Below are 24,102 nucleotides of genomic sequence, written 5' to 3'. Positions count from 1 at the left end.
TGCTCTAAAGGTCAGGCTTGTTGACCTTTAAATTGGTATGGATCATCACTGGCCAGCTGCTGGTGCTGTTGGAAAGGGTAAATTGGATCTTATTACTCATCTCTATTTTGGTTGCTGTTGTTGCTCCCTCTCTGCACATCCTTTACTCTCTTATTGTTACGGATAAGTGTGATTTGAAAAGCTGTTTGGTGGAAGCAGAGATGTTTCTGACTGGAGTCTGAGGCCAGATATTATTGCCTGACTTAGATTCAGCTGCCCTCTAAGCCAACAGCTGTGCTGCTTTATATTTTCATTCTACAGCACATATTCTGTGGTCTGCTCGTTGCCACAGAATTGCTCACTGCCCATGTTTATGGTAAATGGTAATCTAACTATCAGTGTGAAAAGTGACAGTTCCTGCACTGCCCCACACAGAGAAGTCTTTCCATTATGCAACATAGTCTGCGTTTTCAGTTCCAACTTGATTGCCTGAAATGATTGCTACAGCAAATCACTGGAAACACACACACACACACAACACATCATAAAAAGACATGCAACAGTGTTTGTCTGATCTTAAAGCCTTAAGTCTGTTTCTAGTTATTTGTTGACAGAAGAATGTTACTGAATCCTCCACCCCATGAGTTCGCACAGACAGGGTGGTGTTGAGGCCGTGCCTTCAGGCTGAAGGTCTCGTCCACTACACATAAAGGACACTTGTCCAAGAGACAGACATTTGCATTGCTCAGACTGGTTCAAAATATCCCAGTTATTTGAGCTGTTGCATGTGGTGGACAGAGTTAAAAACGTATGTAGAGAGGGTCCAGAACAGGACGCACGGCGACAGTGTGGCGTGTGCCATTCTGGGAGCAGGAATTCTGGGATAGGGTCGTTGACTGACTAAGTGATATAGACAGATGCTTGCGCAGATGGACGCCAAAGGAGTGAGGAAAACACTTCTGAGGCATTTGTCACACATGTGGTTGAAGAATGTCACATTTTGGAGTGTGAAGCATTCATATGTTGTGCACATCAAGGTTTAACTGTGTATTTCAGTTTATTATTGTATCACAAACAAACACATCTGTCAGTTAGTATCACATCTGTAACACAAGCCTCTGGTTGAACTCAGTGTTGCTTGTTACTATCAAAGGGAACAAGGACCTAAATTGAATTTATGAGCGTATATAAACATCAGACTATGTGATCATCACCGCAGAGAGAGCTCATATTAGCATTAATCATGACAATAAAAGTCTACACCATGGGTGGGGCTCATACTTCATCTGCACTATAAGTGGAAGGGTGTTGGGTATCCCATGAGCCCCCGTAGCCAACAAGAAAGTGATTACATCATTTCACTTCTTGGTTGTGTCCATCGTGTCCTAATGCTGACCCACTGACTACATTTGTGTGTTTTCCTTCGTGACAGCACAACAGCAGAGAGCTTGACCAATCACAATGAGGCAGAGCTGCAGAGACGATGTCAGGAGAGACAGCAGGAAATCGATCACATGCAGCAAGTGCTCGAGACCAAGATTCAGCTCCTGCAGGAGGTTTGTCTGTCTTAAAAGTTTTAAAATGACACAAAGGTGCCTCAGATTAACAAATAATCATAACAAGTTTCACTCTGTGCGTGTTTCCAGGAGGCCCAGCTAGCACGCAGCGAGGCTGGGCGGATGTCCTCGCTGGCTGGGTCGCACTCCAACGCCTCCCTCCTCTCTCTAGACACCCCCATGGAGGACATCCAAGAGGACGAGAGGCCTCTGAGCATCCTGTCCCCGTCCAACACCAACAAAGACAGGTGCACAAAACATGGCTGAGGAGATTCAACTATCAGCAAAACCAAGCATCCCTAAGCATCACTGACTGACTATATCTGTGTGTCTGTGTATCAGGTTAATAGAGGAGCTGACCAGTGAGCTCCACTCCAAACAGGCCCTCATCTCAGAGCTGAGCGGAGAGAAGACGACGCTCACGCTGAGGGTGGGAGAGCTGGAGGGACAAGTTGAGGAGCTGTCTTCATCTCTGCTGCAGAAGGACAAGGATGTGGAGGTATAGATGCCTGTTATTTCTGCCCTGAATGACATCGAAACGTAACTGAGGAACCATGCAGTGAATGTCTTTCTATTATTACTGCATTCCTCTGGACCACCATGTTGTTTCTGGCCAGACCTCTATTCTAGAGCGAGGCTCCTGAAGCAGCATATGTGACATTCCTCAGATTTATTTAAACAGCTATTCATGTAGGTCACATTAGCATTTTGAAGACAAACTACTACTTTAGCAAACACAGACACTGGGTTATACTGTACAGATTCATTTGTATGCAAGTACTGGCACTCGTACCCACACTGAAAAACATTTCATGTGTGATTGCAGGTTTATTTATTCACGTTCCTGCTCCTGAGTGCATTCACTCCCTCCATTAATCTTGGAGATTGAGTATAACTATTGATTTCTCAGTTCCTGGGTTGGTATATACTGTAGGTTTACAGTATGTCTTCTCTGTTCTCAGTTCTATCAGGAGGAACTGGGTCGAGAGAGGCTGCGCATCGAACAGGAGATGCAGGTAGGTGCCGCACGAAATCTGAGCTCATCAGTTTGGTACTTAAATCAGCGTTGGGTCATCAGGCTCCACATGTCATTATACATCTCTCCACTGAGTGTCAGAGCTGCATCACTGTGCTCATTGTTGAAGTTAGACAGATTCTGCCTCCTTATGGAGAAGTGACACATAGCATTTTCACACAAGAGCTGAACATGACGCATATTTGAATAGTAGATAATAATGGAGTTACTTGTTGTTGATAACAACCTGTAGTTGTTATCTGATTCCATTAAAAAAAAAAGATGAAAACTCACAACATCACAAACACAATATCACTTGTAATTACATAAACAGAAAGATCATGGTACTGAATCAAGCAGCTCCATCTATCGGACCAAATTGAGAAAAAGCACTGCATTAAAAATATTGTCAAATTTATTCTGTCTCTGCAGAACATTCTGTGTGCAGAAATCAACATAACAAAATCAGTATAACCCCTACTGTATGTAGAATGGGAGGACAGAGCATCATTATAAAATGACTGAAACAGCTGAATGTTAACAAGGGGATGGTAAAAAGTGAAACATCCCGGGGGGAAGTAAAACTTTACTGATCTTTGTACAGAACAATCAAACCCTGAAAGTTTGATGAGTCATCGTGGCTCAGTGGCTTATTCCAATGTGAGTGGCAAATAATACGATGTGTGGTGAGGAATTAGTTCTTGGTGCATCAAACAGATAAACAAACAGAGGCAAGGAACATGACGTAAAAAGAATTATATGGTAATTAAAGCTGCAGTGGATGGAGAGTTATGTGAGGCTCGCTGTGAAAGTACAGTCCATCTCACAGAGGGTTTGTCTCATCACACTAAGTGCCAGAATCTCATTACTTTCACAGGCCTAAGCTGCACTGACATCCCCAAGGACACATTTCCCCTCAGATACATAATGAAACTTCAAATGAAGAGGGACCATTATCTTGACAACAGCTCTCTGCACCCAGAAAAGAATCCATATAGTATTTATTAGTCTTATCAATTCATGTAACATAACAACAGCCGTATCAGGACCTGTGTGTGGTGCTGCTACACCCTGCACTTGTCCAGTTTCTTTATAAACATATTCGATGCTGGGTGAGTTTCTCTCAGTGTTTTTTGTATTCAAGGTGCTGCGCCAGGAGTTTTAACTTGTAAATCAGTTGTGAATGAGGGATGCAAATGTTACTGGCCTGTACTAGCTCTCTGCTCCGATTCCACACTGGGTGCATGTGTGCCTCTGTTTGAGTTCACTGAAAATATAAACAAATCTGAGCACCATGTTACACGATGGACACTGTAGTCACCAAGGCAACCGTGGGGCTAGGGTGATATTGAGCTTCATAGTATCATTTAGGAGTGATATAGTGCTTTTTGTGTGGCGCGATAAGAGACAAAACTTGTGTTTTTGATGGCTGAATTGTAACGGCCTGTGTGTTGAAAGACATGCAGAGGATGTGTGATGTTGCAAAACTGGAGGGGAGTTGTTTGTTGTGTAAGTAGTGTATGTGTGTGAGCAAGAATACTGTGTGTGTGAGAAGTGAACATGCAAAAATGCTTAGTAACATTCTATAGCTTTACATTTTGCAATGATTCAACATTATGGACTCAAGCAGAGCTCTGCAGCAGTGAGGGAAACTGTTCTACACAGGGACCAAAAGAGAGGACCATTGTAACTGGGGTTTTGGTGGTGTTGGTGTGTGTGCGTGCGTGCACATTCCCACGAGGTGCCCTCTTTCATATGTGCGTGTGTGCATGCAGGCATCTCGCTGGTTAGCAGTTTAGCAGCTCTGGTTTCAGCCGGGTTGTCGATAGGTCAGGTCGACCTTTGAGTGATCTGCGACCCTGACACTGATATCAAGTTGTGTTGTTTCAGACGGACACCCGCCACAAGAGCTCTTAATTAGTTCCCCAGACACCACAGCCATTTAGATCAAATCTATGTCTGGAGAGAAAAGGGGGAGGCGGGAAAAAGGATCATCTGAAACTTCTTAACACAGTCATTTCCAGGGTTTCCGTTCCAGGGATAATTTGTACTAATCAGGGCCCTATGGACAGCAAAGTTGTTTTAATTCTAATTTTACATTAGCTTGCATTTATGAACATTACATTTCAAAAGCATAAAATAGCAATCAAATCACATACAAAAACATGTAGAAATATCATGTGTGTCTTGTTCAGCTTCCTCCTTCACACGTGTGTTGTTGGCTGTCAGCAGCCTTCTGAAAACATCTGATAAAACGAGAAAATGTCTCATGACCAGTAATTAACCTTTCTTCAATCAGCAATCAAGGACCTTAAAGCAGACCCACAGCTATGACTCATACAATGATGTGGATGTGCAGGATCACATTGTGCCCCGAGGCATAAGAACTGCTTTCAGGATGAAAGTACATCCACGGTCACCAGGGGAATTTCTTTCACTGTGTGTCTGTTTGGAAGTCACAGCGTGGCAGCATGACCATCTGTCTGTGCACCCTCAGGGAAACAAAAATTGTGGTCACTGCAGAGGCAAACTTGCACAGTCAAATGCATCAGAAAGGCCTGTTTGTTTGACCATCACAGTAAAACCATTGTTGAAATATCTGCACCACGGCAACAGGAAATACTAATAATAATCTTACAACATGAACATGTATTGACTTATGGTGCTGGTGTTTAGAAAATTACGCTGGTCTGGGTGCTTTTAAAAGACTAAAACGACCTGATCAGTAGAATTAAACCTTGAATTATTATGTCTTCAAAATGTTTAATTGCACCAAATAGAGGCAGGCTACTTGTAACAGAAATGAGCTGTAACCAATACTTCATTCACTTATGGAAGATGACTGACTCAAACCATTATTGATTATCTAAACATTAATCCATAAAGCACAGGCTATGTGATGCTGCCAGTAAGATAAAGACCTCTATTCAAAGCTCGTCCTCCTATATTTATATCACCACACAGTGGCCACATTGCATGCAGTTGATAGAATGAATGAGGATGGTAAAACAGCTGATAAAACAGAGAAAGGAAGAAAATATTCCCGGATAAATAACTTCAATTAATAATTTACTATATCAAAATAGTTAATTGGGACTAATCAATTGATCTACTAATGTTATAGAAACTGGTTCAGATCAAACCCTAGGCTGTGTGTGTGTGTGTGTGTGTTATAATTTATATATATATTTATTTTATTATATTTATTTATATTATAAAGAATATTAGACAAAAAACAGAATTATTACAGAAACCTTGTAAACCTTTCAGGCCAACAATAGCCTGTTGTATCGGTTGATAAAAGAATAGGAAAATGTGTACATGTGTACACAATAGAATAAAATCTATGTTGCACTCAATTGTATTTTATTTTACAGAGCGTCACTAATGTTAACATGCTACTGAGCATTTCACCTGTTCAGTCAGGCGAACGGGCAGAGCTTAGTCAAACGGACCGGAGGAAGTATCAGACTCCCAGGGTGCATCATTCCCTCTCTTCCACATTAAACCTCGTATAAAACTCATATTCGCCCTTTTGTTTTTTGTTTTTTTACATTTACTGCTGTGTTAAATGATGAATCTCGTCGTTATGAATCGGAACCATAGTGGATTTGAAACCATAAATACCCCTGTATGGCTGCACCCGGCGCCTTCTCCACCCCCCTCCGCTCTCCCAGAGTGGTGCGCTCCGCCGCTGCAGGTCTGGTTCAGGCCGACGCGTTATCAGCCCGGAGGATCTCCGACCGCACGGAGGAGCGAGCCCCGGTGCGAGCCTGTCTCCTTCGGTAACAGCTCTGAAATGAATGAGGAGCCCGTTCCTCGGAGCAGCACGGACACCGGCGGAGACAGACTCAAATGACTGTCCCGGGACGGCGGCTACTGCTCCACGTCCATGTAAAAAAAGAAAGAAAGAAAAGGTGCACCGCGTTGTTACCGATCTCCGGTCGTGATGAACCCGGCGGCGCGTGTGGTGCGGCTCGTGCGTCTGTGACAGCAGCAGAGGGGATGGTGCAGAGGAGCGCGTGCTGCCGCCGGGAAACGCCAAAGAAGACACAGCATACGGATAAACGCTGAATGTGAATGGGACTGACCGGACTTGAACATCTGTGGGGGTGTGCGCCATATTCCCGATGCACCTGCACGGTGGTCTTGAGGAGGAGATCTTTACACGATAATGACAGTTATCTATAGGAATCTGCTTTTACCTCATCGTTTTCAGTGCTGCCAAGAACCACATGTGCAACCTTTTCTCTTCAAGCCTGGACAGCTGCTGCTTCTTCTCTACCTCATCTCATTTCTCTTTAAGCCAATGAATTTAATGCCATTGTGTGGACTGGTGCCATGAAGAGCTTTACACCACTTCATCACATGCAGAAGGCTTTGTTTGTGATGTGCGTTTACTCTGATGCAGCTTGAGCATCAGGTTGGTCAGAAGGATTCAGGTGTGCTCCTGTCAGAGAATATAAGACGCCGTGCCACAGCTGGATAGAGTCCACACCTGTGGAATGCTTGATCTCAAGATGAAGGAGACGTGTCGCATCTGTGGCAGGGAGCTCTGCGGTAACCAGAGGCGATGGATCTTCCACCCCACCGCCAAACTCAACCTGCAGGTGCTGCTGTCTCACGCTCTGGGTCAAGAGCTGGCCCGGGACGGAAGAGGGGAGTTTGCCTGCTCCAAGTGCATCTTCATGCTGGACCGCATGTACCGCTTCGACACCGTCATCGCCCGCGTCGAGGCGCTGTCCATCGAAAGGCTGCAGAGGCTCCTGCAGGAGAAACATCGGCTGAGGCAGTGCATCAGCGGGCTCTACCGGAGAACAAACTCAGAGGACGGCGCGGGGACGATAAGTGCAGGTCATGAAGGGCCAGGAGACGGCATGGTGGACATTTCAGGTCTCACTCATGCAAAGTACTGCGCCCTTCTCCAGGACGACCTTGTCTACTCCCTGTACGAGTCCTGGGCGGACGACAGCCTGGACTGTCACCATCACCACCACCCTCAGTGTCCTGCAGGTCCAGGGTCAGAGGTCACAGTAGCGGGCTCACAGCGCTGTGTGCCCAGCACTCCCAGGAAGTGTCGAGGATGTTCCTACTGGCGTGTGGCCGACTCGGACTATGAGGCCGTTTGCAAGGTGCCCAGGAAGTTGGCACGGAGTATTTCCTGTGGGCCGTCGACCCGATATTCAGCCAGTGTTATAGGAGGCAGTGTGATCGGAGGCATTGGAGAGGAACACAGGAAAAATGCAGAAGATGCTGAAGAACCCCCCTCCTCTCTAACTCTGGTCCCCGGTTCTCAGGAACCCTCGAGGACGTCAGACAGTGATCGCACCCTGGCCGGACGAGCCAGCTCCAGCCCTTCAATAGCATCCCTGGAGACGGCCGAGGAATACGTCCAGCCTGGAGCCGTAACAGATGGTCCACTGAGCCCTCGGGACGCCATAGATGACCGGATATCTGACTCCCTCTCAGAGGAGCACATGGGAGCCCCGCATGGCCAAACCTCACCTGGGCTCAGCCTCCCTCTGGCGCTCTGCTTGCTGCAGAGCTACGCTGTCTACCGGCCGGTCCAGAGCTCTAAAGGGAGCAAGCTGCCGGTGCTGCTCAGACAGAGCTCCAGTAATGGGAGCGGCAGGCTGGGCTTCCCGTATCCTGTCCTGGGAATGTCGTACGGAACTCCAGACGGAGAAAGAGACAACCACATGCCGACACCAGAGCTGGAGACCCCCCTGATTAGGCTGGATGCCGGGATGTATCATGATCTGAACTTAACTGACATGGAGGATCTGTTGTTAGAAGATTTGTACAAAGAGTATCCTCCCCCACGTCCCCACCAGGTATAAAAGGCCGGTGATGGTGCTGAATACAAGTATTTCACTTTTGAAGGATGAGGACACCTGCATGGAGTAGTGAATTCTGCCTCTGCACTGCAAATCAGCAGTATCTGCAGTAACCCCCCCCCCCCCAACAGGCTTTAATGTTTGACACACAAACAGCGCAGCCTGCAAAATGATCAGTCTCACCGCTTTTTTAAAGCTTAATTAGCCACATAATCCAGCTGTCAGTCACTTAATCCTCCCTGCAGCCTCTCTCACAAGGAGGCTGTGCACTACAGTGCTATGTGTGTGTGTGTCTCTTTTGCTTAGCTGTCCGTGTGTGGGAATACCTTACATGAACAAACAGCCATGTGTGGGTCAGCGGTGACACACGACATGGCCTGATTACCTTGTGTGTGTGTGTGTGGTCACGTACAAAGAGGTCATTAGTCTTTTCAATAAAGTAGAAAATAGATCATAGAGAGAAACAGTATTTTTTCATTATTTTAAACCAGTATTTACTATCTGTTCAAAGCTTAGGATCCACAGTGACGTCTGTGTAGCTGCTGAACACTCTGAGGCATGGACACAGCCTGCAGCCTCCCAGTTTTTTGAGTCGTAAAATTAGGTTGCAGCCCACGAATATCTGCACCATTTTGCAAAAACAAGCGTGTGTCATTCTTTGTGTGTGTGCCGTATCAAAAAAGTCACCCTCCTCAAATTAATAATCCGTCGCAATCGGTTTTGGATTTGCCATTGAATGAGATGTTCCTGCTCAATAAGCGTGTGTGATGTTGTTGCCGTGGCCGCCGACTGAAGTAGGTTAGATGTGGCGAGACATTAAGATAGAGTGACTCCTCCACTGGCCTATTTTCACTCGGAGCCCTTGAGGCAAAAGTGATCCACGCAATGTCAGACCACCCCGTCATCTCACTACTGGTTGGCTACTACAGTAACGCCACTGAAATGATAAGTTAACTTTAGTGTTTCTATTACTGTAGGAAAAAATGATTGACATTAAAACCTGAATAATGCATAATGAATACATAATCTCAGCTACATGAGGTCACAAGTCGGTGTATCATGGCGATACACTTACTGTAGTTTGTGAAAGATGAGTTATTTATATGCTGGTTATGTAAAAAAAATATATAATGGTAGCACAGAACAGTTTGGACACACTCACTCGTGGTAACTCATGCATGCAGATGATCACACAGCACTCCGGAGGCTCTCTCTCTTCTCATCACGGCTTTTTGCAAAGTACACACATGAATGAGCAGAGTTTCTAAATGTTGTACACATCCAGCGTTGCATAATCCGCCGTGGAAGTTAAGCTGCCCTTTAGCCTCTGTATTTTTCATGGTTTCTGAGACTAAATATCTTCTTTAAAAAAATAATGCAGCCGCTCTCTCTTCTTACTTTTATTGTCTTCGTCACCACAGACTCTGGTCGAGGAGCAGCAAAGTCAACTGAACCAGTATGAGTGTGCGGCCGGTCAGTGTGTCAGCGAGCTGCAGAAGGCCCAGCTCCAGGTCCAGTCCCTGCAGGCCAAGATGCACGAGAGCGAGGCTAACAACATGGTAAAGACGCATAGAAACGGCTTTTTCATTACAGGCGGTCGTGTTTGTTACAACCGGTGATAGCAGCCTAACGGTGATCTCTGTCTCCGTCTCGCAGAAGCTGCAGGAGAAGCTGAATGAGATGGAGTGCGAGCTGCGTTCACTCCGCCAGTCTGCTCAGAGTCAGGAGAGAACCATTCAGGGCCTCAATGAGTCTATCAGCACAAAAGACAATGAGGTATGTGTGTGTGTTTTTTCTTGTTTTAAGTAGTGAATAAACAAAGGTCAGTCTAGTCAACATGGCAGAATCTGTGCTCAAACATGTGGTTGATTGTGATTTAAGGCCCAGGAGCTGTACCAGATGATTGAAGGGCAGAACACCACTCTGTGTAAGCTGCGAGAAATGGCCCATCGCAACCAGCTCTCTCAGTGCAAGGTGAGACATGATGACAAACCCTGATCCAGAATAATTCCTGTAACATACTGAGAAACCATGTCTCCTGATCGGTGACCTCTTGTCTGTGGTCATTTCTTGTCCAGACTCCGGAGGGGGTCAGTGAGTCCTTGACGCTCGCCCAGCTACAGGGCGAGCTTGTGGGGGTGCAGAGCTCCCTGTTCTCCCTTGGCCTGGAGCTGGAGGCAAGCCAGAGGAGTCTGAGACAGAGCCAGAGGCAAGGGGACGACCTGGGGAGGTTCAAGGACAGACTGAACTCCGATCTGCAAGAGGCGCTGCAGCACAGGGAGGTCACCGAAAAACACAACCAGGTCAGTGCGTTTGTGATCCTGTGTGAGAAAACTGAACATTTAAAAGCAGAAGACGTATATAACCTCCTCTTCTTTCTGTCGCAGGACCTGCGCTGTGCCCTTCAGAAAGCTCGCTCCGAGCTCCAGGCTAAAGATGCAGCTCTGAAGGAGGGTGACGCAGAGAAGCACAGCATGCTGCAGGAAAAAGAGAGGAGCATTGCACAGCTCAAGCGCTCTCTGCAGGACAAGGAGCAACAGTTACAGGTAACTCACACAACACTGCGCACACATAACATACACTATCGGGATACGCACATGCTTTGATGTCTAAAAAATCTTCACATCTGCAGGAGTACTCGGAAATGTTGGAATCAGCAGGAGGCTCCAAACCAAGAGATGCTCTGCTGGAGAAACTCAGAGAGCGCATTAAAGATAGAGACAGAGCTCTGGAGGTAAAACACTAACACACACACACACACACACACATTCACATAAACCCCAGGCTCAGACGTGACTGACAGTTTGGTGTAAATATTGAGTGGATGCAAAAATGTGGGTCAGCGTACCCTGCAGTGCGTGAAGCACGGCACAGTCATGCTTGGTTCTTATCATCAGAAAAGAGACGAGTAGGCAAAAACCCTCAAAACTAATACTTCAGCACAAAGTTCAAAACCAATGTACTACAAGATCTTGGTGGGAGGTGGGAGTAATAAGCAGGTTGGGGATGATATTTTATGATAAAGTATACCAATCACTTAATCTTCAGTCGATGGAGATGTTCCCAAAAACCTTCATTTCATATCCTGACCTAGTTTGTGAGGAAAAAAGACCTTTGAAAACTGCTTATCAGCCCCTTTTTTTTACTGTCAACCTCAGAGCCAAACACAATAGAGACCATGATAAATGTCACAGCCGCCGGCGCCCAGAATAGCAACAGTGTGATTTATTCCCTCCTCCTCCTCCTCCTCCTCCTCCTCTTCCCCTGACTGTCTGCAGCGCTCCATCGATGATAAGTTCCGCTGTCTGGAGGATTGCGAGGGCCAGGTGAGGAGGCTGCAGCTGGCCCTCAGGGAGAAGGAACGGGACCTGGAGAGACTGCGCTGCATCCTGTCCAACAACGACGAGACCATCACGGTACGCCGCGTCACATCTTGTGCTTTGTACTGAAGAAAGCCCCGTGCTGTGGAAATCAATGGAGATGCACATTCTAGATATGCAACACGTACACGAGGGGTTATATTTAGTTTTTTGTGTGTGTGTGTGTGTGTGGTCTTGACCTTCAGAGTCTGGACGGCTTGGTGCGAGGCAAAGAGCTGGAGCTGGAGCAGGCAGCGGAGGCCTACAGGAACCTGCAGTGGCTGAAGCAGCAGAGTGAGGAGAAGGAGAGAAACACCCTGAGGGAGAAAGACACCATCATCAACCAGCTACAGGCAGCACTGCAGAGCCGCAGCCAGGAGACACAGGTAACATACACACACAAACACACACACACACACACTGTTTTATGCTTTTATTATCATGGCTTCTGTTTGCTGTGTAACATTCAAAGCTTTGGAAAATCAGCCCTGGTCAACCTGTTTGTTCACTTTCATATACACAACAGGTGTGCTGATGCAGCCTTTTCTCACTGTATGTTGTGTGTGTGTGTGTGTGTGTGTGTGTGTGTGTGTGTGTGTGTGTGTGTGTGTGTGTGTGTGTGTGTGTGTGTGTGTGTGTGTGTGTGTGTGTGTGTGTGTGTGTGTGTGTGTGTGTGTGTGTGTGTGTGTGTGTGTTTGCAGGATCTGACAGCCGCCCTTGTTGCCAGAGTTCAGGCCGGCCCCACCGAGGTGGTGGAGGAGCTGAAGGCGCGACTCGCGCTGAAAGAGAAGCTGTTCCAGGAGCTGCTGTCAGACCGCAGCCGCCAGTCTAATGAACACCAAACACAGGTCCAGGATCTGCTCAACACTCTCAGCTCCAAAGACCAGTATCTGCAGGTTGGCCCACACCACATCCATCGATCTATCAGTCGGATATGCAACAACAACAAAAAAGCCGAAAAGCTTTCAACTCATTCTCTCCCTCCTTCTCTCTCAGGACTACTCCTACAGGCTGTCCTTGGTGGTGAGCGAGCGGAGCGGCCAGCTGCAGGAGCTTCGCAAACAGCTGGCGTTGAGAGAGCAGGAGCTGTGCGAGCTGAGGCGGCACACGGAGAGGGAGGCGGGAGGAGAGGCGGAGCATCTGCAGAGTCTGCTCAAAGAAAAGGAAGCCTTTATCAAGGTACCTGTCCACGAATGAGCTCTGTTGCTCTGCGTTCCTGTGGACCCTCATCCTCACAGTGTGCTTCCCTCACCAGGAGCTGATGCAGGGCCAGGAGGAGACGATGCAGCTGTCGTCTAAAGAGAGTGAGGCGGAGATGAGTGCTCTCCAGGAGGAGCTGCAGCTGGTACTGAAGAAGGAAAGGGAGGCTCAGGTATCTGTGTGGATGACCCATCAAGAAATCATTGTAGTATTTAATTTTTTTTATCCTACAAATGTTAACTTCCTGTGTGTCCTCTCCCTGCAGAAGGAGCTCTCTGCTCTGCGTTCATCTTTGGCTCAGCAGCAGGTGGATGGAGCTGTCCCAAAAGACAGCACGGATCACCAAGTACGATTTTTTTTTCATCATTTGCAATCTATCAGACAATATTTAGAGGTTTGAGTGACTTAAGAATTGTGTACATAATGTATTCCTTCCTTCCCCCTCATCCCTCCCTGACAATCTGGTCTAGTGTGTGCTGGAGCAGCTTGTGTCAGAGTACAACAAGCTGAATGATGCCCTGAAGGCAGAGAAGAGATTGTACCAAAATCTCATGCAAATTCACACCAAGAGTGACAGGTAGGGAAGCTGCACCCAGCCCAGATCCCTGTACAAACAGTAAGTTGCCGTTTGTTTTTTTTGCTCTTACCCTAAAGACACCACTTCTTTCTCCTTCTCTCCGCCTCGCAGCAGCTCAGAGAAGATCCAGGCCCTCCACACCGAGCTAGACTCAGTTCAGGCGCTCCGTGGACAGCTGGAGGACGTCCTGGCCAGGACCCGTAGCATGGCCTTGGTGCTGGACAGGGCTGCGAAACGGCAGCCTGACTTTGGAGGTGGGGATGGGCAGGGTCCAGCCTCCAGGGCTGCAGGGGGCACCGTCACTAATGCTCTGTGATGCTCTCACACTCTCTATGTGAGATGAAGCTTCCTGCAGCCACTGATGGTCAGTTTTATGAAAGAGATTTGGTTCCAGTGTGAACACGATAAAGCACAATCAGCTCATCATGGTATGAATGAAAACCAAAACGCCGACCCTCAGTCTGCAGGAAGCTTCGTCCTGACAGCACAAGCACTACTCACAGGAGAATAACCTTAACTATATGAAGTGGCAACGTGCAACTCAAGTCTTATTTATTAATCGATTTTCGTGTGGTGTGAATATGTTTTTCTATTGTTTCATGATAACCTGCCTGCGTATTGCTTTGCAGTGCGACTGTTCTGTATTGCCACGTCTGTGTACTGTCTCTCACCGGTGTCACTCTTCCAGCCTTTACTGTCACAGTGAAGTTACGTCTTGTGGAGAAACTCAAGCTCATGCCTTACAGTGAAACGTCTCACCATCCATCATTTGTTTTTTCTATCATCTGTTCGTGAACAGGATGTGCACACTTAACAAGGCCCAAGATACAAATCTAGAAAAAAAAAGAAAAAAGATGGCCGAGTCGTTCCCCTCAGTTCAGCTTAACCCTGGATTTCTTCCATACTCGCTTTTATACTGTAAACCTGCTCTGCTCTAGTTGGATTTTAGTCAGACTGATATGCATGAAACATATAAGGTCAGCCACGTTAGATATAAGGCGCTAGTTGCCCTGATTACTTCTAAGTAACATTATGGTAAAGTTAATATGATATGTATTGTTTTTAGTCTTTTCTGCTTGTTGAACTTCAGTTCAGCTCTGTACCAACATAGCAGCTATTTATAGTCTGCACTGTGCTCTCTATAAACCACATGAGATGTAAATGCCAGAAACAATAGTTGCTCATTAAGTATTTACATTAGGCAGAGTACATGTTCTTGGGATGTGTGCCCTGATCACTCATCTGGCCTCAGAGATGGAATCCTTGTCAACACTTTTCTCTTTTTTTGTATTTTAAATGCAACAAAAAATAAACATGTGCAGCTTTTTGTCAAAAGCAGCTCTGTTATGATTTCTCTTTATTGTGTTTAATTGGGAGTTTGTTTTAAGAATATCCCAAACCTGAAATCCCCCCCACGTGCTCCTTGATACACCCCCCCACCCACAGTGTGTTTTACAAATCTGAACCATCCCTCAGAGTAGAAACTCTGTTTACATGTCGTCCTCAGTTTTCCCTCTAGTTTGTCCAAATATATACGAACACATACATTATAAATGTTTTGAAATATTGTCACACATTAAAATGTTGTAAGAAGTTTTCTGTGGATAAACATCTACATGTAACGTATGTTTCCGATCCAAATAAGTGTTTTTCGTTCATCTCCCTGATCCCTCATGCATGAGATTGTGGCATGGTTTTCATGTTTGCATGGCTGCTCTGCTCTAATGCCCAGTTAAATGACAACAGTAAAAAAAAAAAAAAAAAAAATCCACCAAATAAGGGAAGCTCATGTGAGCCCTTTATTTAAAATTAACCAATTATTCCCTGATTATAGACAAAAAAACATGAAATCCATGTTAGTGTAGATGACAGATACACGACCATGAACAGACAGGCCTCTTTCTGTGGCTGTATGTAGTGTCACAGTGTGTAAACAGGGCCCCACGTTCACTCGGTTCAGCTTACAGAGCACATTGTTCAATCAATAATAACCCAGCACTTTTGCCCCAGCCCACATTTCCAGTCCTCTCATAAGCAGCACAGAGAGATTTCATGAATTTAACTTTCATCCTTGTTTGTGGGTGGAGACATTTTTAGCTGCTAAGTCTCTTTAAACGTTCCTTTGTGATGAAATAATCCCATAATAATTCCCAATGATACAACGAGCAACTGTAGAGATACACACCCATACACCTGACTCACCACACATGCGTAGTTTGTTATGTGTGTGTGTGTGTGTGTCTGTTGTTATTAGTGTCTATTATGTAAAATGATTTTCCTTTGGAATTCCTGCCAGTCATTTTCCTCTGAGCCTTTTGCTCCCTGGCAGCGAACCAACTTCCATTTATGTGTTCCTCGCTCGCTCTCTGTGCGAGTGTGTGCACAGTGTTTTTATAACACATACACAAAAAAGTACATCGTGTTTACATACTATGTTTGACACATGATTTTCACCAGCATTTTGTGTGTGCGCGAGCCCAAATCCATCACATTTGTTTCAGTTGAAATGTTTAAACATGAACATTTTACATGAACACACCCATACACACACACACACTCTCTCTCTCCCGTACTGGGTTGTACCTCCTTGAGTGTGTTCTTGGCTGTCTGGCAGTGTATGACATAACATTTCCCCTCTGTGCCACAATTTTCTAAGTGGTGATTCAGTGTACAGACAGAAGTGTGGAAAGAATGGGGTAGAGGGTGAACCAGAGAGAGGGAGAGACGCAAAAAAAGTAAAGGAAAGAGAAGAGAAACTTTGGATTAAGATTTAAACAAGAGAACAAACAGTGAGAGAATATTGTCCTTATATGGTTGTTGTGATTCCAGAGCTCAGCACAGAGGACGAGGAGGAGGAAGGAGACGATGAAGATGGCAGCAGTGATGAGTTCACGGACAGCATCGAGGATGATGATAAAGTGACGGACAGGAGCTTGGCCTTCATTCAGGTAAAATACGTCTTTTCACATTTAATCGTTATGCACATGTAAATTCTGACAGTTTCTCTATTTATCTATCGATTTCCTACTGATTTTAACGGTGGTCAATGTACAACCCTTGAATTTAAATAGAATCTGACCTTTTTCTGACTTTTTTAGACCCCTGTGAAGTCTCATGGCCCTGAGGGTGTGACCGGAGGACTAGTGAGGGGGGTGCTGTCCCAGACAGCTGATGTAAAGCAGCTTGAGGAGGCAAAGAAAACACTTGAAGGCCAGCTGGGGGAAATAAGACTACAACTGGAGAAGGATGGCTACACCTCTGTGGCCCAGATGAGGTGTGTGTTTCTCTGAGAGATCTTTAAGAAAGTTAGTTTTTTTGAGAGGATATCATCATATCAATCAACACTGTTGTGTTGTTGTTTTTGTTGTTGTCTCTGCCAGCTCCTCCATGCTGATGTCCTTTTTCTGGTTTCCTCTTTATGTCTGTCTCCCACTAGGAGTGCACTGCAGATACTGCAGGTGGAGAACCGGGCTTTGAAAGAAAGCCAAGGACGAGCTGGAGTCCTGGGACTGAGGATGAGCACAGAGAACAATCACAGGGGCCTGAACCAGGAGGAGGAGGAGGAGGAGGAGGAGGAGGACGAAGAGGAGGAGGAGGAGTATATTGAGGAGGAGGATATTGAGGAAGAGGATGGAGAGGAGGATATTGAAGAGGAGGAGGAGGAGGAGGATGAAGAGGAGGAAACATCACCAGTGACGGTGGGGAAGCGAGGTCCTCTGCGTGTCAGTCTGGTTGAGGACAGAGGGAAGAGGCACTGCATGAGGCCACGCTCCCTGGACCTGGGCAACCGGACATCCCATCATCACACACACCAGACTGAAACGGTAACTACACATCAGACATTTAAATAGATAGATAACAATGTTGATGACTCAGCAGCAGCTAATGAACATCACAGATGATTCCTCTGAGTTATATAACAGGTTTGAGTCAACACAACAAACAATATGTTATGTTGTGTTGTGTTGTGTTATGTTATGTTATGTTATGTTATGTTATGTTATGTTATGTTATGTTATGTTATGTTATGTTATGTTATGTTATGTTATGTTATGTTATGTTATGTTATGTTATGTTACAGTATGTTATGTTATGTTATGTTATGTTATGTTATGTTATGTTATGTTATGTTATGTTATGTTATGTTATGTTACAGTATGTTATGTTATGTTATGTTATGTTATGTTATGTTATGTTATGTTATGTTATGTTATGTTATGTTATGTTATTACGGACTCAGCTCCATACAAAAGACACGATACAAAAACAGACAACACAATACATATAATAGAAAATGTTGAAAGCTAAAAGTTCACATTTAATAACAACCATACAATATACATTTCTAAAAGGGTAGAATAATTGAGGTTAGTATCTAATCAAATATCCAATTAAATTTTCAGACAATTGCATTTGTAAACTTATTGGCAATACAGTATCACAAGTAAAACTTCATTTTGAAGGATGGTTAATATTAGATAATTGAGGTACTGAAGTGTAATGATTTTTTTTAACATATTGTCAATTCTCCAGTTTGCAGTAAATAATGACTACAGTCAACACATCATGTTTTTAAACTGCACTATATGTTGGGAAAGTGAAGTGGAGAGAGGTGTATCTGGTAGACTAATGATGTAAAAGCACTTTGTTATGTTCCACCTCAGGGAATAAAACAGTGTCTATGCTCAGTGCAAAGCAGATCTCAGTGATCTGTGTGAGAGCAGCTTTGCCTCCAGGCCTTGTCCTCCTTTCCTCCCTGACTTCTCCCCGCTCTGCTCTCTATTTACGGCCTCTGTGAACGGGCGTGATGTTCTTTTAGTCCCGTGGTTGTTTACAGAGGTAATGGAGCTCTCGCTGCTGAACCTTCGCATGCTAAAATATTTAAACAGTATCAGGATACTAACCGTATCCTGGAAGTGATGATTAGCATGTCAACGACGACATAAGCTCCCATTTGTTAAACTGATGAAAGTGATGTGCTGTACCTGCAGCATCCTTCCTTTGTGTTTCACGTCAGATGCTTTGACACTTTGTTGCTGCAGGAGGGGGAGCCTGTCGGTGACGGTAGCGAGGCAGGAGCGCTCTGGCAGGACATAGAGGAGGGTTTCCACGAGCAGGCGGCCCGCCTCCGCTCTGATCTGGCTCTGAGCCACCAGGAGAACAGAGAGCTGCAGGAGAGGCTGATGGTGTCTGAGGCCACGGTCCACGCTCAGGCTGAACAACTGAAGGACTACAGAGATCTGCTCAGTGAGTTGCTGTCAACGAGAATGCTGAAACCTGAACCAAACATTTCTTAGTGTACAAGAATTCACTCGTTTCTATTTCCGTGTCCCTGCAGCAGAGACATCGGTCCAGCAAGCCAATAAACAGGTGCAGGTGGATCTGCAGGATCTGGGTTATGAGACTTGTGGTCGCAGTGAGAACGAAGCAGAGAGAGAAGACACCAGCAGCCCAGGTAACTGAACGATTAAAAAAAAAAAAACCCTCTTAAACAGTGAACCCAAAATGATTCTCCACCTGTGAAATGCACTCGTTAATCCTGCAACAATGTGTCTTGTGCATCTCTTCGCCCTGCAGAGTTTGACGACCTGGAGATGTGCACGTCGCTGTCCCATCAGCAGGACTATGAGGGTGTGGCCAGCGGCTGGTACTCGGGGAACTGCAGCAACAACAACAACAGAGGAGCTTACGAAATGGGCGACGAGTCCTCTCTCCAGCACCTGGTCCAGGATCTGCGCTCGCAGCTCACCCGCTGCCACAAGGTGATCCGTGGGCTGCAGCTGCGCGTCCGCTCCCTGTCGGCCACCAGCGACTACGCCTCCAGTCTGGAACGCACCCCGCGCAAGGTAGTGCCTCGTTAACCATTGGATGTGATATTACTGACAAATCCATGAACTGATTTTGATCCTTGCCTTCAAGGTCAACTGGGCGTTTGAGACATCGCCAGCCCCCAGCGGTGCGGAGGAGGACGAGGGCTGGATGTCTGACACCCAGGGGATTCGCTCGGGGTCCAAACCCAACAGGGAGCTGCAAGAGTTGATGGCACGAGTGGAGTCACTGGAGGCAGAACTGAAGAGCTCCAAACTGGAGGGAAAAGGCCAAGGAGGGGAGGGGAAATGTGCCACCTGGCCTGGGTGAGTGGAGACTAAAGAAGCAGTGGTTAAAGAAAGAAAGGGGAGTTGGTTTAGTCTGGGTTATCTGTGCATGTACACCCTAAGGCACCTTTATTGGATGAGATTCACATGGGGAATGGTTAGTCATAAGACTTGCAGCCTGTGGTGCCCTAAAAACATCATAACATTCCTGTTAACTCCTTCTTCTTCAATGTTTTTCCTCCCCTGCACAGGAAGTACAACTCTTTGATCCAGGCACAAGCTCGGGAACTGTCCCACCTGAGGCAGAGGATGAGAGAGGGACAGGGAGTCTGCCATATCCTCACCCAGCACCTGGGTGACACCACTAAGGTATTCCTTCATCCATTCTCCATCTGAGCCACATTGGGACGTTTCATGATCGATCTCCTTACTCACACTAACCTCCCATTCTCACCACTTTCCAGGCCTTTGAGGAGCTGCTGCGAGCTAATGATATTGATTACTACATGGGTCAGAGCTTCAGAGAACAGCTGGCGCAGAGCATCGCCCTGTCACAAAGAGTGATCACTAAGATCACTGGACGTACGGCACATCTTCCCCTTTTGCTCCAAATTTACAGAAAACCACGTCCTGTTCTGCAGTTTTCACCTTCTTGTGGCCTAAATGGTCTTATTCTGAACATTCATCCTCTGTTGTCTCAATTTGGTTTACACAGGCGACCGTGCAGAGAGCAGCGATGACAAGACAGGCCATGAGTTGCTTGCCCTACGGTGAGTTACCTTTACCATGTCCCCATGCTGAATGTAATGTGGGAGAAAGAATATTTTTACCACGGCACAAGTCGAAGTGGAGGTGAGGTAAGCTGTCATGTGGAGCCGGTCAGAGAGATTTAATTTAAGATAAAGCAGCAGATACAGAGTGTTGCATGCATATATTGTGGTGTATATCCTGCATTTGGGAGGTGAGGGGTCTATGTGGTTAGCTGCAGATTTCCGCAGGTTAACGTTCAGAAGTGTATAGATGAGAAATCAGAGTCTGTCTACGTCATGATGCAGCTGCACAGTTTACATTGCATCTTGTCTGCAAGTGTTTCGATTGGATTCAGCCTCGTCACATGTGTCAGATCAGTGCAGGCAACAAACTGCAGTATCACCTGCAGCACTGTGATCAGTGCATTAGCTCACTTTGTAAAGCTCTACCTCTGCGCTGCTGAGCAGTTTACTCTGTCATGTGATGTGCTGCAGCATGCGAGGAGCCGTCCACATGGCTCCTCATGTTCGAGAAGGGGACAGACGGTTGGTGTTAATCCACACAGCGGCCAAAGCATGGATCCTTTACTGTTAAGTTGCTTTAGTTGAAGAGACTTACAGGTGTCCCACCAGCCGGGCTTAAGAGGCTCAGTGTGACCGTCTCTTTAGTGGTGGTACGTCACCCTGCTGGGAGGAGGACTGCTCCTGCTCTTGGATCTTAGACAAGGAGTTATTTATGGATTGTTCTCATTTTGACATCTGCTCCTGTATTTATAACGGCTGCATTTTGTTGAGTTTTTCAGTTTTAGATTTTGGATAGATTCATTTTCTAATACATGTCGTTTACAACATCGTCTAGAAGTCTGGGTAGTGGGAAAAGAACAACAAAGACTGTAGTCAGCAGTTTTCTCTGCGTCTTTGAAGCTGACTCAGCTCTGTCTCTGGTGCATCAAGGACAGTTTGTGTCTCATGGTCATATGGCTCCTCTGTGGAAATCTGTGCTTTCTAAGAACAGCTCCATATACAGTACAGGGACTCCCTGTGGTCTTCTTCTGTGGGTCAGAGCAAAGCTAAAGAGGCAGCCTCGTTTAGGATGCTGTTGGAGAGAAACAGGGCGTTACAGTAAGAAATTCACACTTCATAATAAAACACTCGCAATGCGCAATGGTTTTTGTATTGCAAAATGGATTAAATGGACAATTCCTGTCATTTTGGCGATAAAACAACTGTGTAGTTTCCCACAGCTCAAGATGAAGTTTTCAAATGTCAAATGTTTTTACTGAGCAACAGTGAAAAATAAAAGCTAGTCAGTACCATGAAAAAAGGCATCAAATGCTCATATTCAAGAAGATGCAACAAGCAAATATGTCTACTTTTTGCTTTAAAAATGAATGAAACAGTTATTTGATTGTTGAACTAGTTGCTGAATAAGACTTACAGATTGTTAAGCTACATAAAAAAAAGTTCTGTCCTGAATTTTCACTGATTATGTCAATAGATCTGGTTGTGACTTCTTGTTTTATTCATACCCACAAATGTAAAAGCATCATGTGAGTCATCTTGTCAGGAAACAGGAAATGTCACATTTCTAACAGCTGGAAGTGTAGAAGCTGACTGTCGTCCTTGTGTTCACATGCAGGTTGAGTAAGGAGCTGCAGCAGAAAGATAAAATCATCGAGTCGCTCCACACCAAGCTGCAGCAGCGTCCCGAGACCCCGTCCAGCTGCCACGCCCTCTCTGAGACCACCGACCAATCAGACAGGACCTCTTTGGTGTCTGACGAGTACAGAACCAATGAAGACTTGGAGCTGTGCTCTGATTTAGACACCAGAGAGTATCAGGAGGAGCTCCGGCTGCAGCAGCCAGGACATGGATCAGAACCAGACGGTATTGTTGGAGTTTAAACGCTTTTCTCTTTCTCTCTGTGAAATACCTCTTCTATCCTTTCACCTTCCATTCCCCTCTTCTAGTCCGTCCATATTTCCCTACTCCTCATGGGCTCCTCAAGTCCTCCAGCAGCTGTCCCAACATGCTTTGCTCAGCCCCTGTGGGTTTGACCAGTCAGTACTCCAGAGGTATGGGACTCACTGATGGTTATGACTTGCAAAGAACCCAAAAATCCAAGATTTCTTTTCCTCCTCTTCCTCCATGTTTTGTACCTGTCACTTCCTCTCATTCTCCTCCAGCCCTTTTCCGTGAACCCGTTTCCTCCTTCCTCTCTGTCCCCTCTGGCCCTGACGTCTGGGGTACGGAAGTCACTTCTGACCCCCGGCCCAGGGCCCTGTCTGTGATCGCTGTTCGCCCAGAGCTGGACACGCTCTACAAACAGATGAATGAGCAGAACAGGGGTGAGGGGCGTGGGAGAGTGTGTCATTTGTAGAATGATTTGTAAATGAAAGACTGTCATAATCTCTGCTGTGTGTAACCACCTTCTCGTTGTCTTATTTTGTATCCTCACATTCACTCTCCTGTGTGTGTGTGTGTGTGTGTTTATGGTTTCAGGATTTTCTCCCGCGCGTGACAAGCCTCTGTTCACTCTCTCACCCGGTGCCCACAACCAGCACAACCTCTCCAGCTACAGCCTGCTATCCCATCATGCCTTTCAACAACAGTACCAGCTGGGTGGCATCCCGGAAGGCCACCCGCTGAAGTCTGACTCAGGTCTAATGACGGGTGGGACTTTGTGGGACATGGAGAACATGGGTCACCCAGTTGGAAGCTATCCTGGATCATCTGGACACCAGCCAGGGAGCAGCCATGCAGGTGGGGATTAGTTTGGTGATTCACCTGCTCTCTGGCAACATCCCAGACCAATGATCTATGAGGATAATTAGCTGATAATTGGAAATAGCAATTACTAATTTAATCTGATTGTCTCTAGGGGTGAATTTGATAGAGGAGCACCTGCGGGAGGTGAGGTGTCTCCGTCAGCGTCTGGAGGAGTCCATCAGGACTAATGAGAGGCTCAGACAGCAGCTGGAAGAGAGACTGGCAACTGTGGGGCGTGATGGAGGTACTGTCGGCCTCTTTAGGAACACTACATCGCCTCTTTCTTTTTTAGAAATTACATCACATAACTTTTTGTGTGTTTGTTTGTTTGTTTTTTTATGGTCCAGGGGCACCAACAAACATCTACATACAGGGGCTGGATACAGTCACCCAACTGTCCAATGAGATCAGAGTCCTCAAGGAAGAAAACCTGGGTTTACAGTCTCGCCTGCAGGCCAGCACAGGTGCTATATCTGAAAGCCAACTAAAAATTTCCTTTGAAAATCTCCATGTTAAAGGGATAGTTCAACATTTTTGGCAAATTGGCCCATTGTCAAAATCTCTATAGTCATAGCAGTAGGTTCGTTACCTTTAATTGTCGGTGCAAGCTATTTTTAGAACAGCAGAGCAGAGCCGTGAGCTGCTCAGAGCTACGCTACGGAGGCTCATGGGATTTCTTGGTTTCACTCATCAAACTCATCAAATACACAATCCAACAACTCCAAACCGCTCTGGTGGACAAGTTGTGACCTGCACATTCACCACACACACTATGAGATAATAATGGAACGTTACGAGACAGAGTTGTTTTCGAGGTAAATTCATGCAAAACCGCTAAAACAACTCTGTCTGGTAACGTTCTGTTATTATCTCATAGCGTGGTGAATGTGCAGGTCGCAACTTGTCCACCAGAGCGTTTTGGAGTTGTTGGATTGTGTATTTGATGAGTTTGATGAGGAAAACCAA

General features: G+C 45.9%; 1 protein-coding gene across 24 annotated transcripts in view; it reads left to right on the top strand.

The window, feature by feature from the left end:
• The window catches only part of LOC146971271 (myomegalin), a 44,972-nt gene that overhangs the window by 13,163 nt on the left and 7,707 nt on the right, over window positions 1-24,102 (top strand). For 3 of the 24 annotated variants that reach the window (XM_085805718.1, XM_085805724.1, XM_085805722.1), the window contains 34 exons: window positions 1,412-1,535; window positions 1,626-1,783; window positions 1,878-2,034; window positions 2,498-2,551; window positions 9,809-9,946; window positions 10,044-10,163; window positions 10,269-10,361; window positions 10,466-10,690; window positions 10,775-10,933; window positions 11,020-11,121; window positions 11,666-11,803; window positions 11,953-12,132; window positions 12,448-12,642; window positions 12,743-12,925; window positions 13,002-13,118; window positions 13,212-13,292; window positions 13,417-13,523; window positions 13,635-13,777; window positions 16,353-16,471; window positions 16,622-16,797; window positions 16,960-17,347; window positions 18,566-18,770; window positions 18,862-18,978; window positions 19,101-19,369; window positions 19,443-19,657; window positions 19,870-19,987; window positions 20,083-20,200; window positions 20,334-20,388; window positions 22,007-22,254; window positions 22,338-22,442; window positions 22,554-22,715; window positions 22,870-23,130; window positions 23,249-23,380; window positions 23,484-23,600. In XM_085805718.1, the coding sequence (XP_085661844.1) occupies window positions 1,412-1,535; window positions 1,626-1,783; window positions 1,878-2,034; window positions 2,498-2,551; window positions 9,809-9,946; window positions 10,044-10,163; window positions 10,269-10,361; window positions 10,466-10,690; window positions 10,775-10,933; window positions 11,020-11,121; window positions 11,666-11,803; window positions 11,953-12,132; window positions 12,448-12,642; window positions 12,743-12,925; window positions 13,002-13,118; window positions 13,212-13,292; window positions 13,417-13,523; window positions 13,635-13,777; window positions 16,353-16,471; window positions 16,622-16,797; window positions 16,960-17,347; window positions 18,566-18,770; window positions 18,862-18,978; window positions 19,101-19,369; window positions 19,443-19,657; window positions 19,870-19,987; window positions 20,083-20,200; window positions 20,334-20,388; window positions 22,007-22,254; window positions 22,338-22,442; window positions 22,554-22,715; window positions 22,870-23,130; window positions 23,249-23,380; window positions 23,484-23,600 (5,279 nt within the window). Of the gene's footprint in view, window positions 1-1,411; window positions 1,536-1,625; window positions 1,784-1,877; window positions 2,035-2,497; window positions 2,552-6,275; window positions 8,385-9,808; window positions 9,947-10,043; window positions 10,164-10,268; window positions 10,362-10,465; window positions 10,691-10,774; window positions 10,934-11,019; window positions 11,122-11,665; window positions 11,804-11,952; window positions 12,133-12,447; window positions 12,643-12,742; window positions 12,926-13,001; window positions 13,119-13,211; window positions 13,293-13,416; window positions 13,524-13,634; window positions 13,778-16,352; window positions 16,472-16,621; window positions 16,798-16,959; window positions 17,348-18,565; window positions 18,771-18,861; window positions 18,979-19,100; window positions 19,370-19,442; window positions 19,658-19,869; window positions 19,988-20,082; window positions 20,201-20,333; window positions 20,389-22,006; window positions 22,255-22,337; window positions 22,443-22,553; window positions 22,716-22,869; window positions 23,131-23,248; window positions 23,381-23,483; window positions 23,601-24,102 lie in introns of those variants that run through there. The other 21 variants (XM_085805720.1, XM_085805723.1, XM_085805701.1 and 18 more) reach the window with 13 other exon arrangements.

The sequence above is a fragment of the Trachurus japonicus genome, chromosome 17, assembly GCF_045865225.1.
Source record: "Trachurus japonicus isolate A0001 chromosome 17, Traja_1.0".
Taxonomy (NCBI): domain Eukaryota; kingdom Metazoa; phylum Chordata; class Actinopteri; order Carangiformes; family Carangidae; genus Trachurus; species Trachurus japonicus.
Note: the sequence above shows the minus strand (reverse complement) of the source record. Positions and strands in the feature narration are given on the sequence as shown.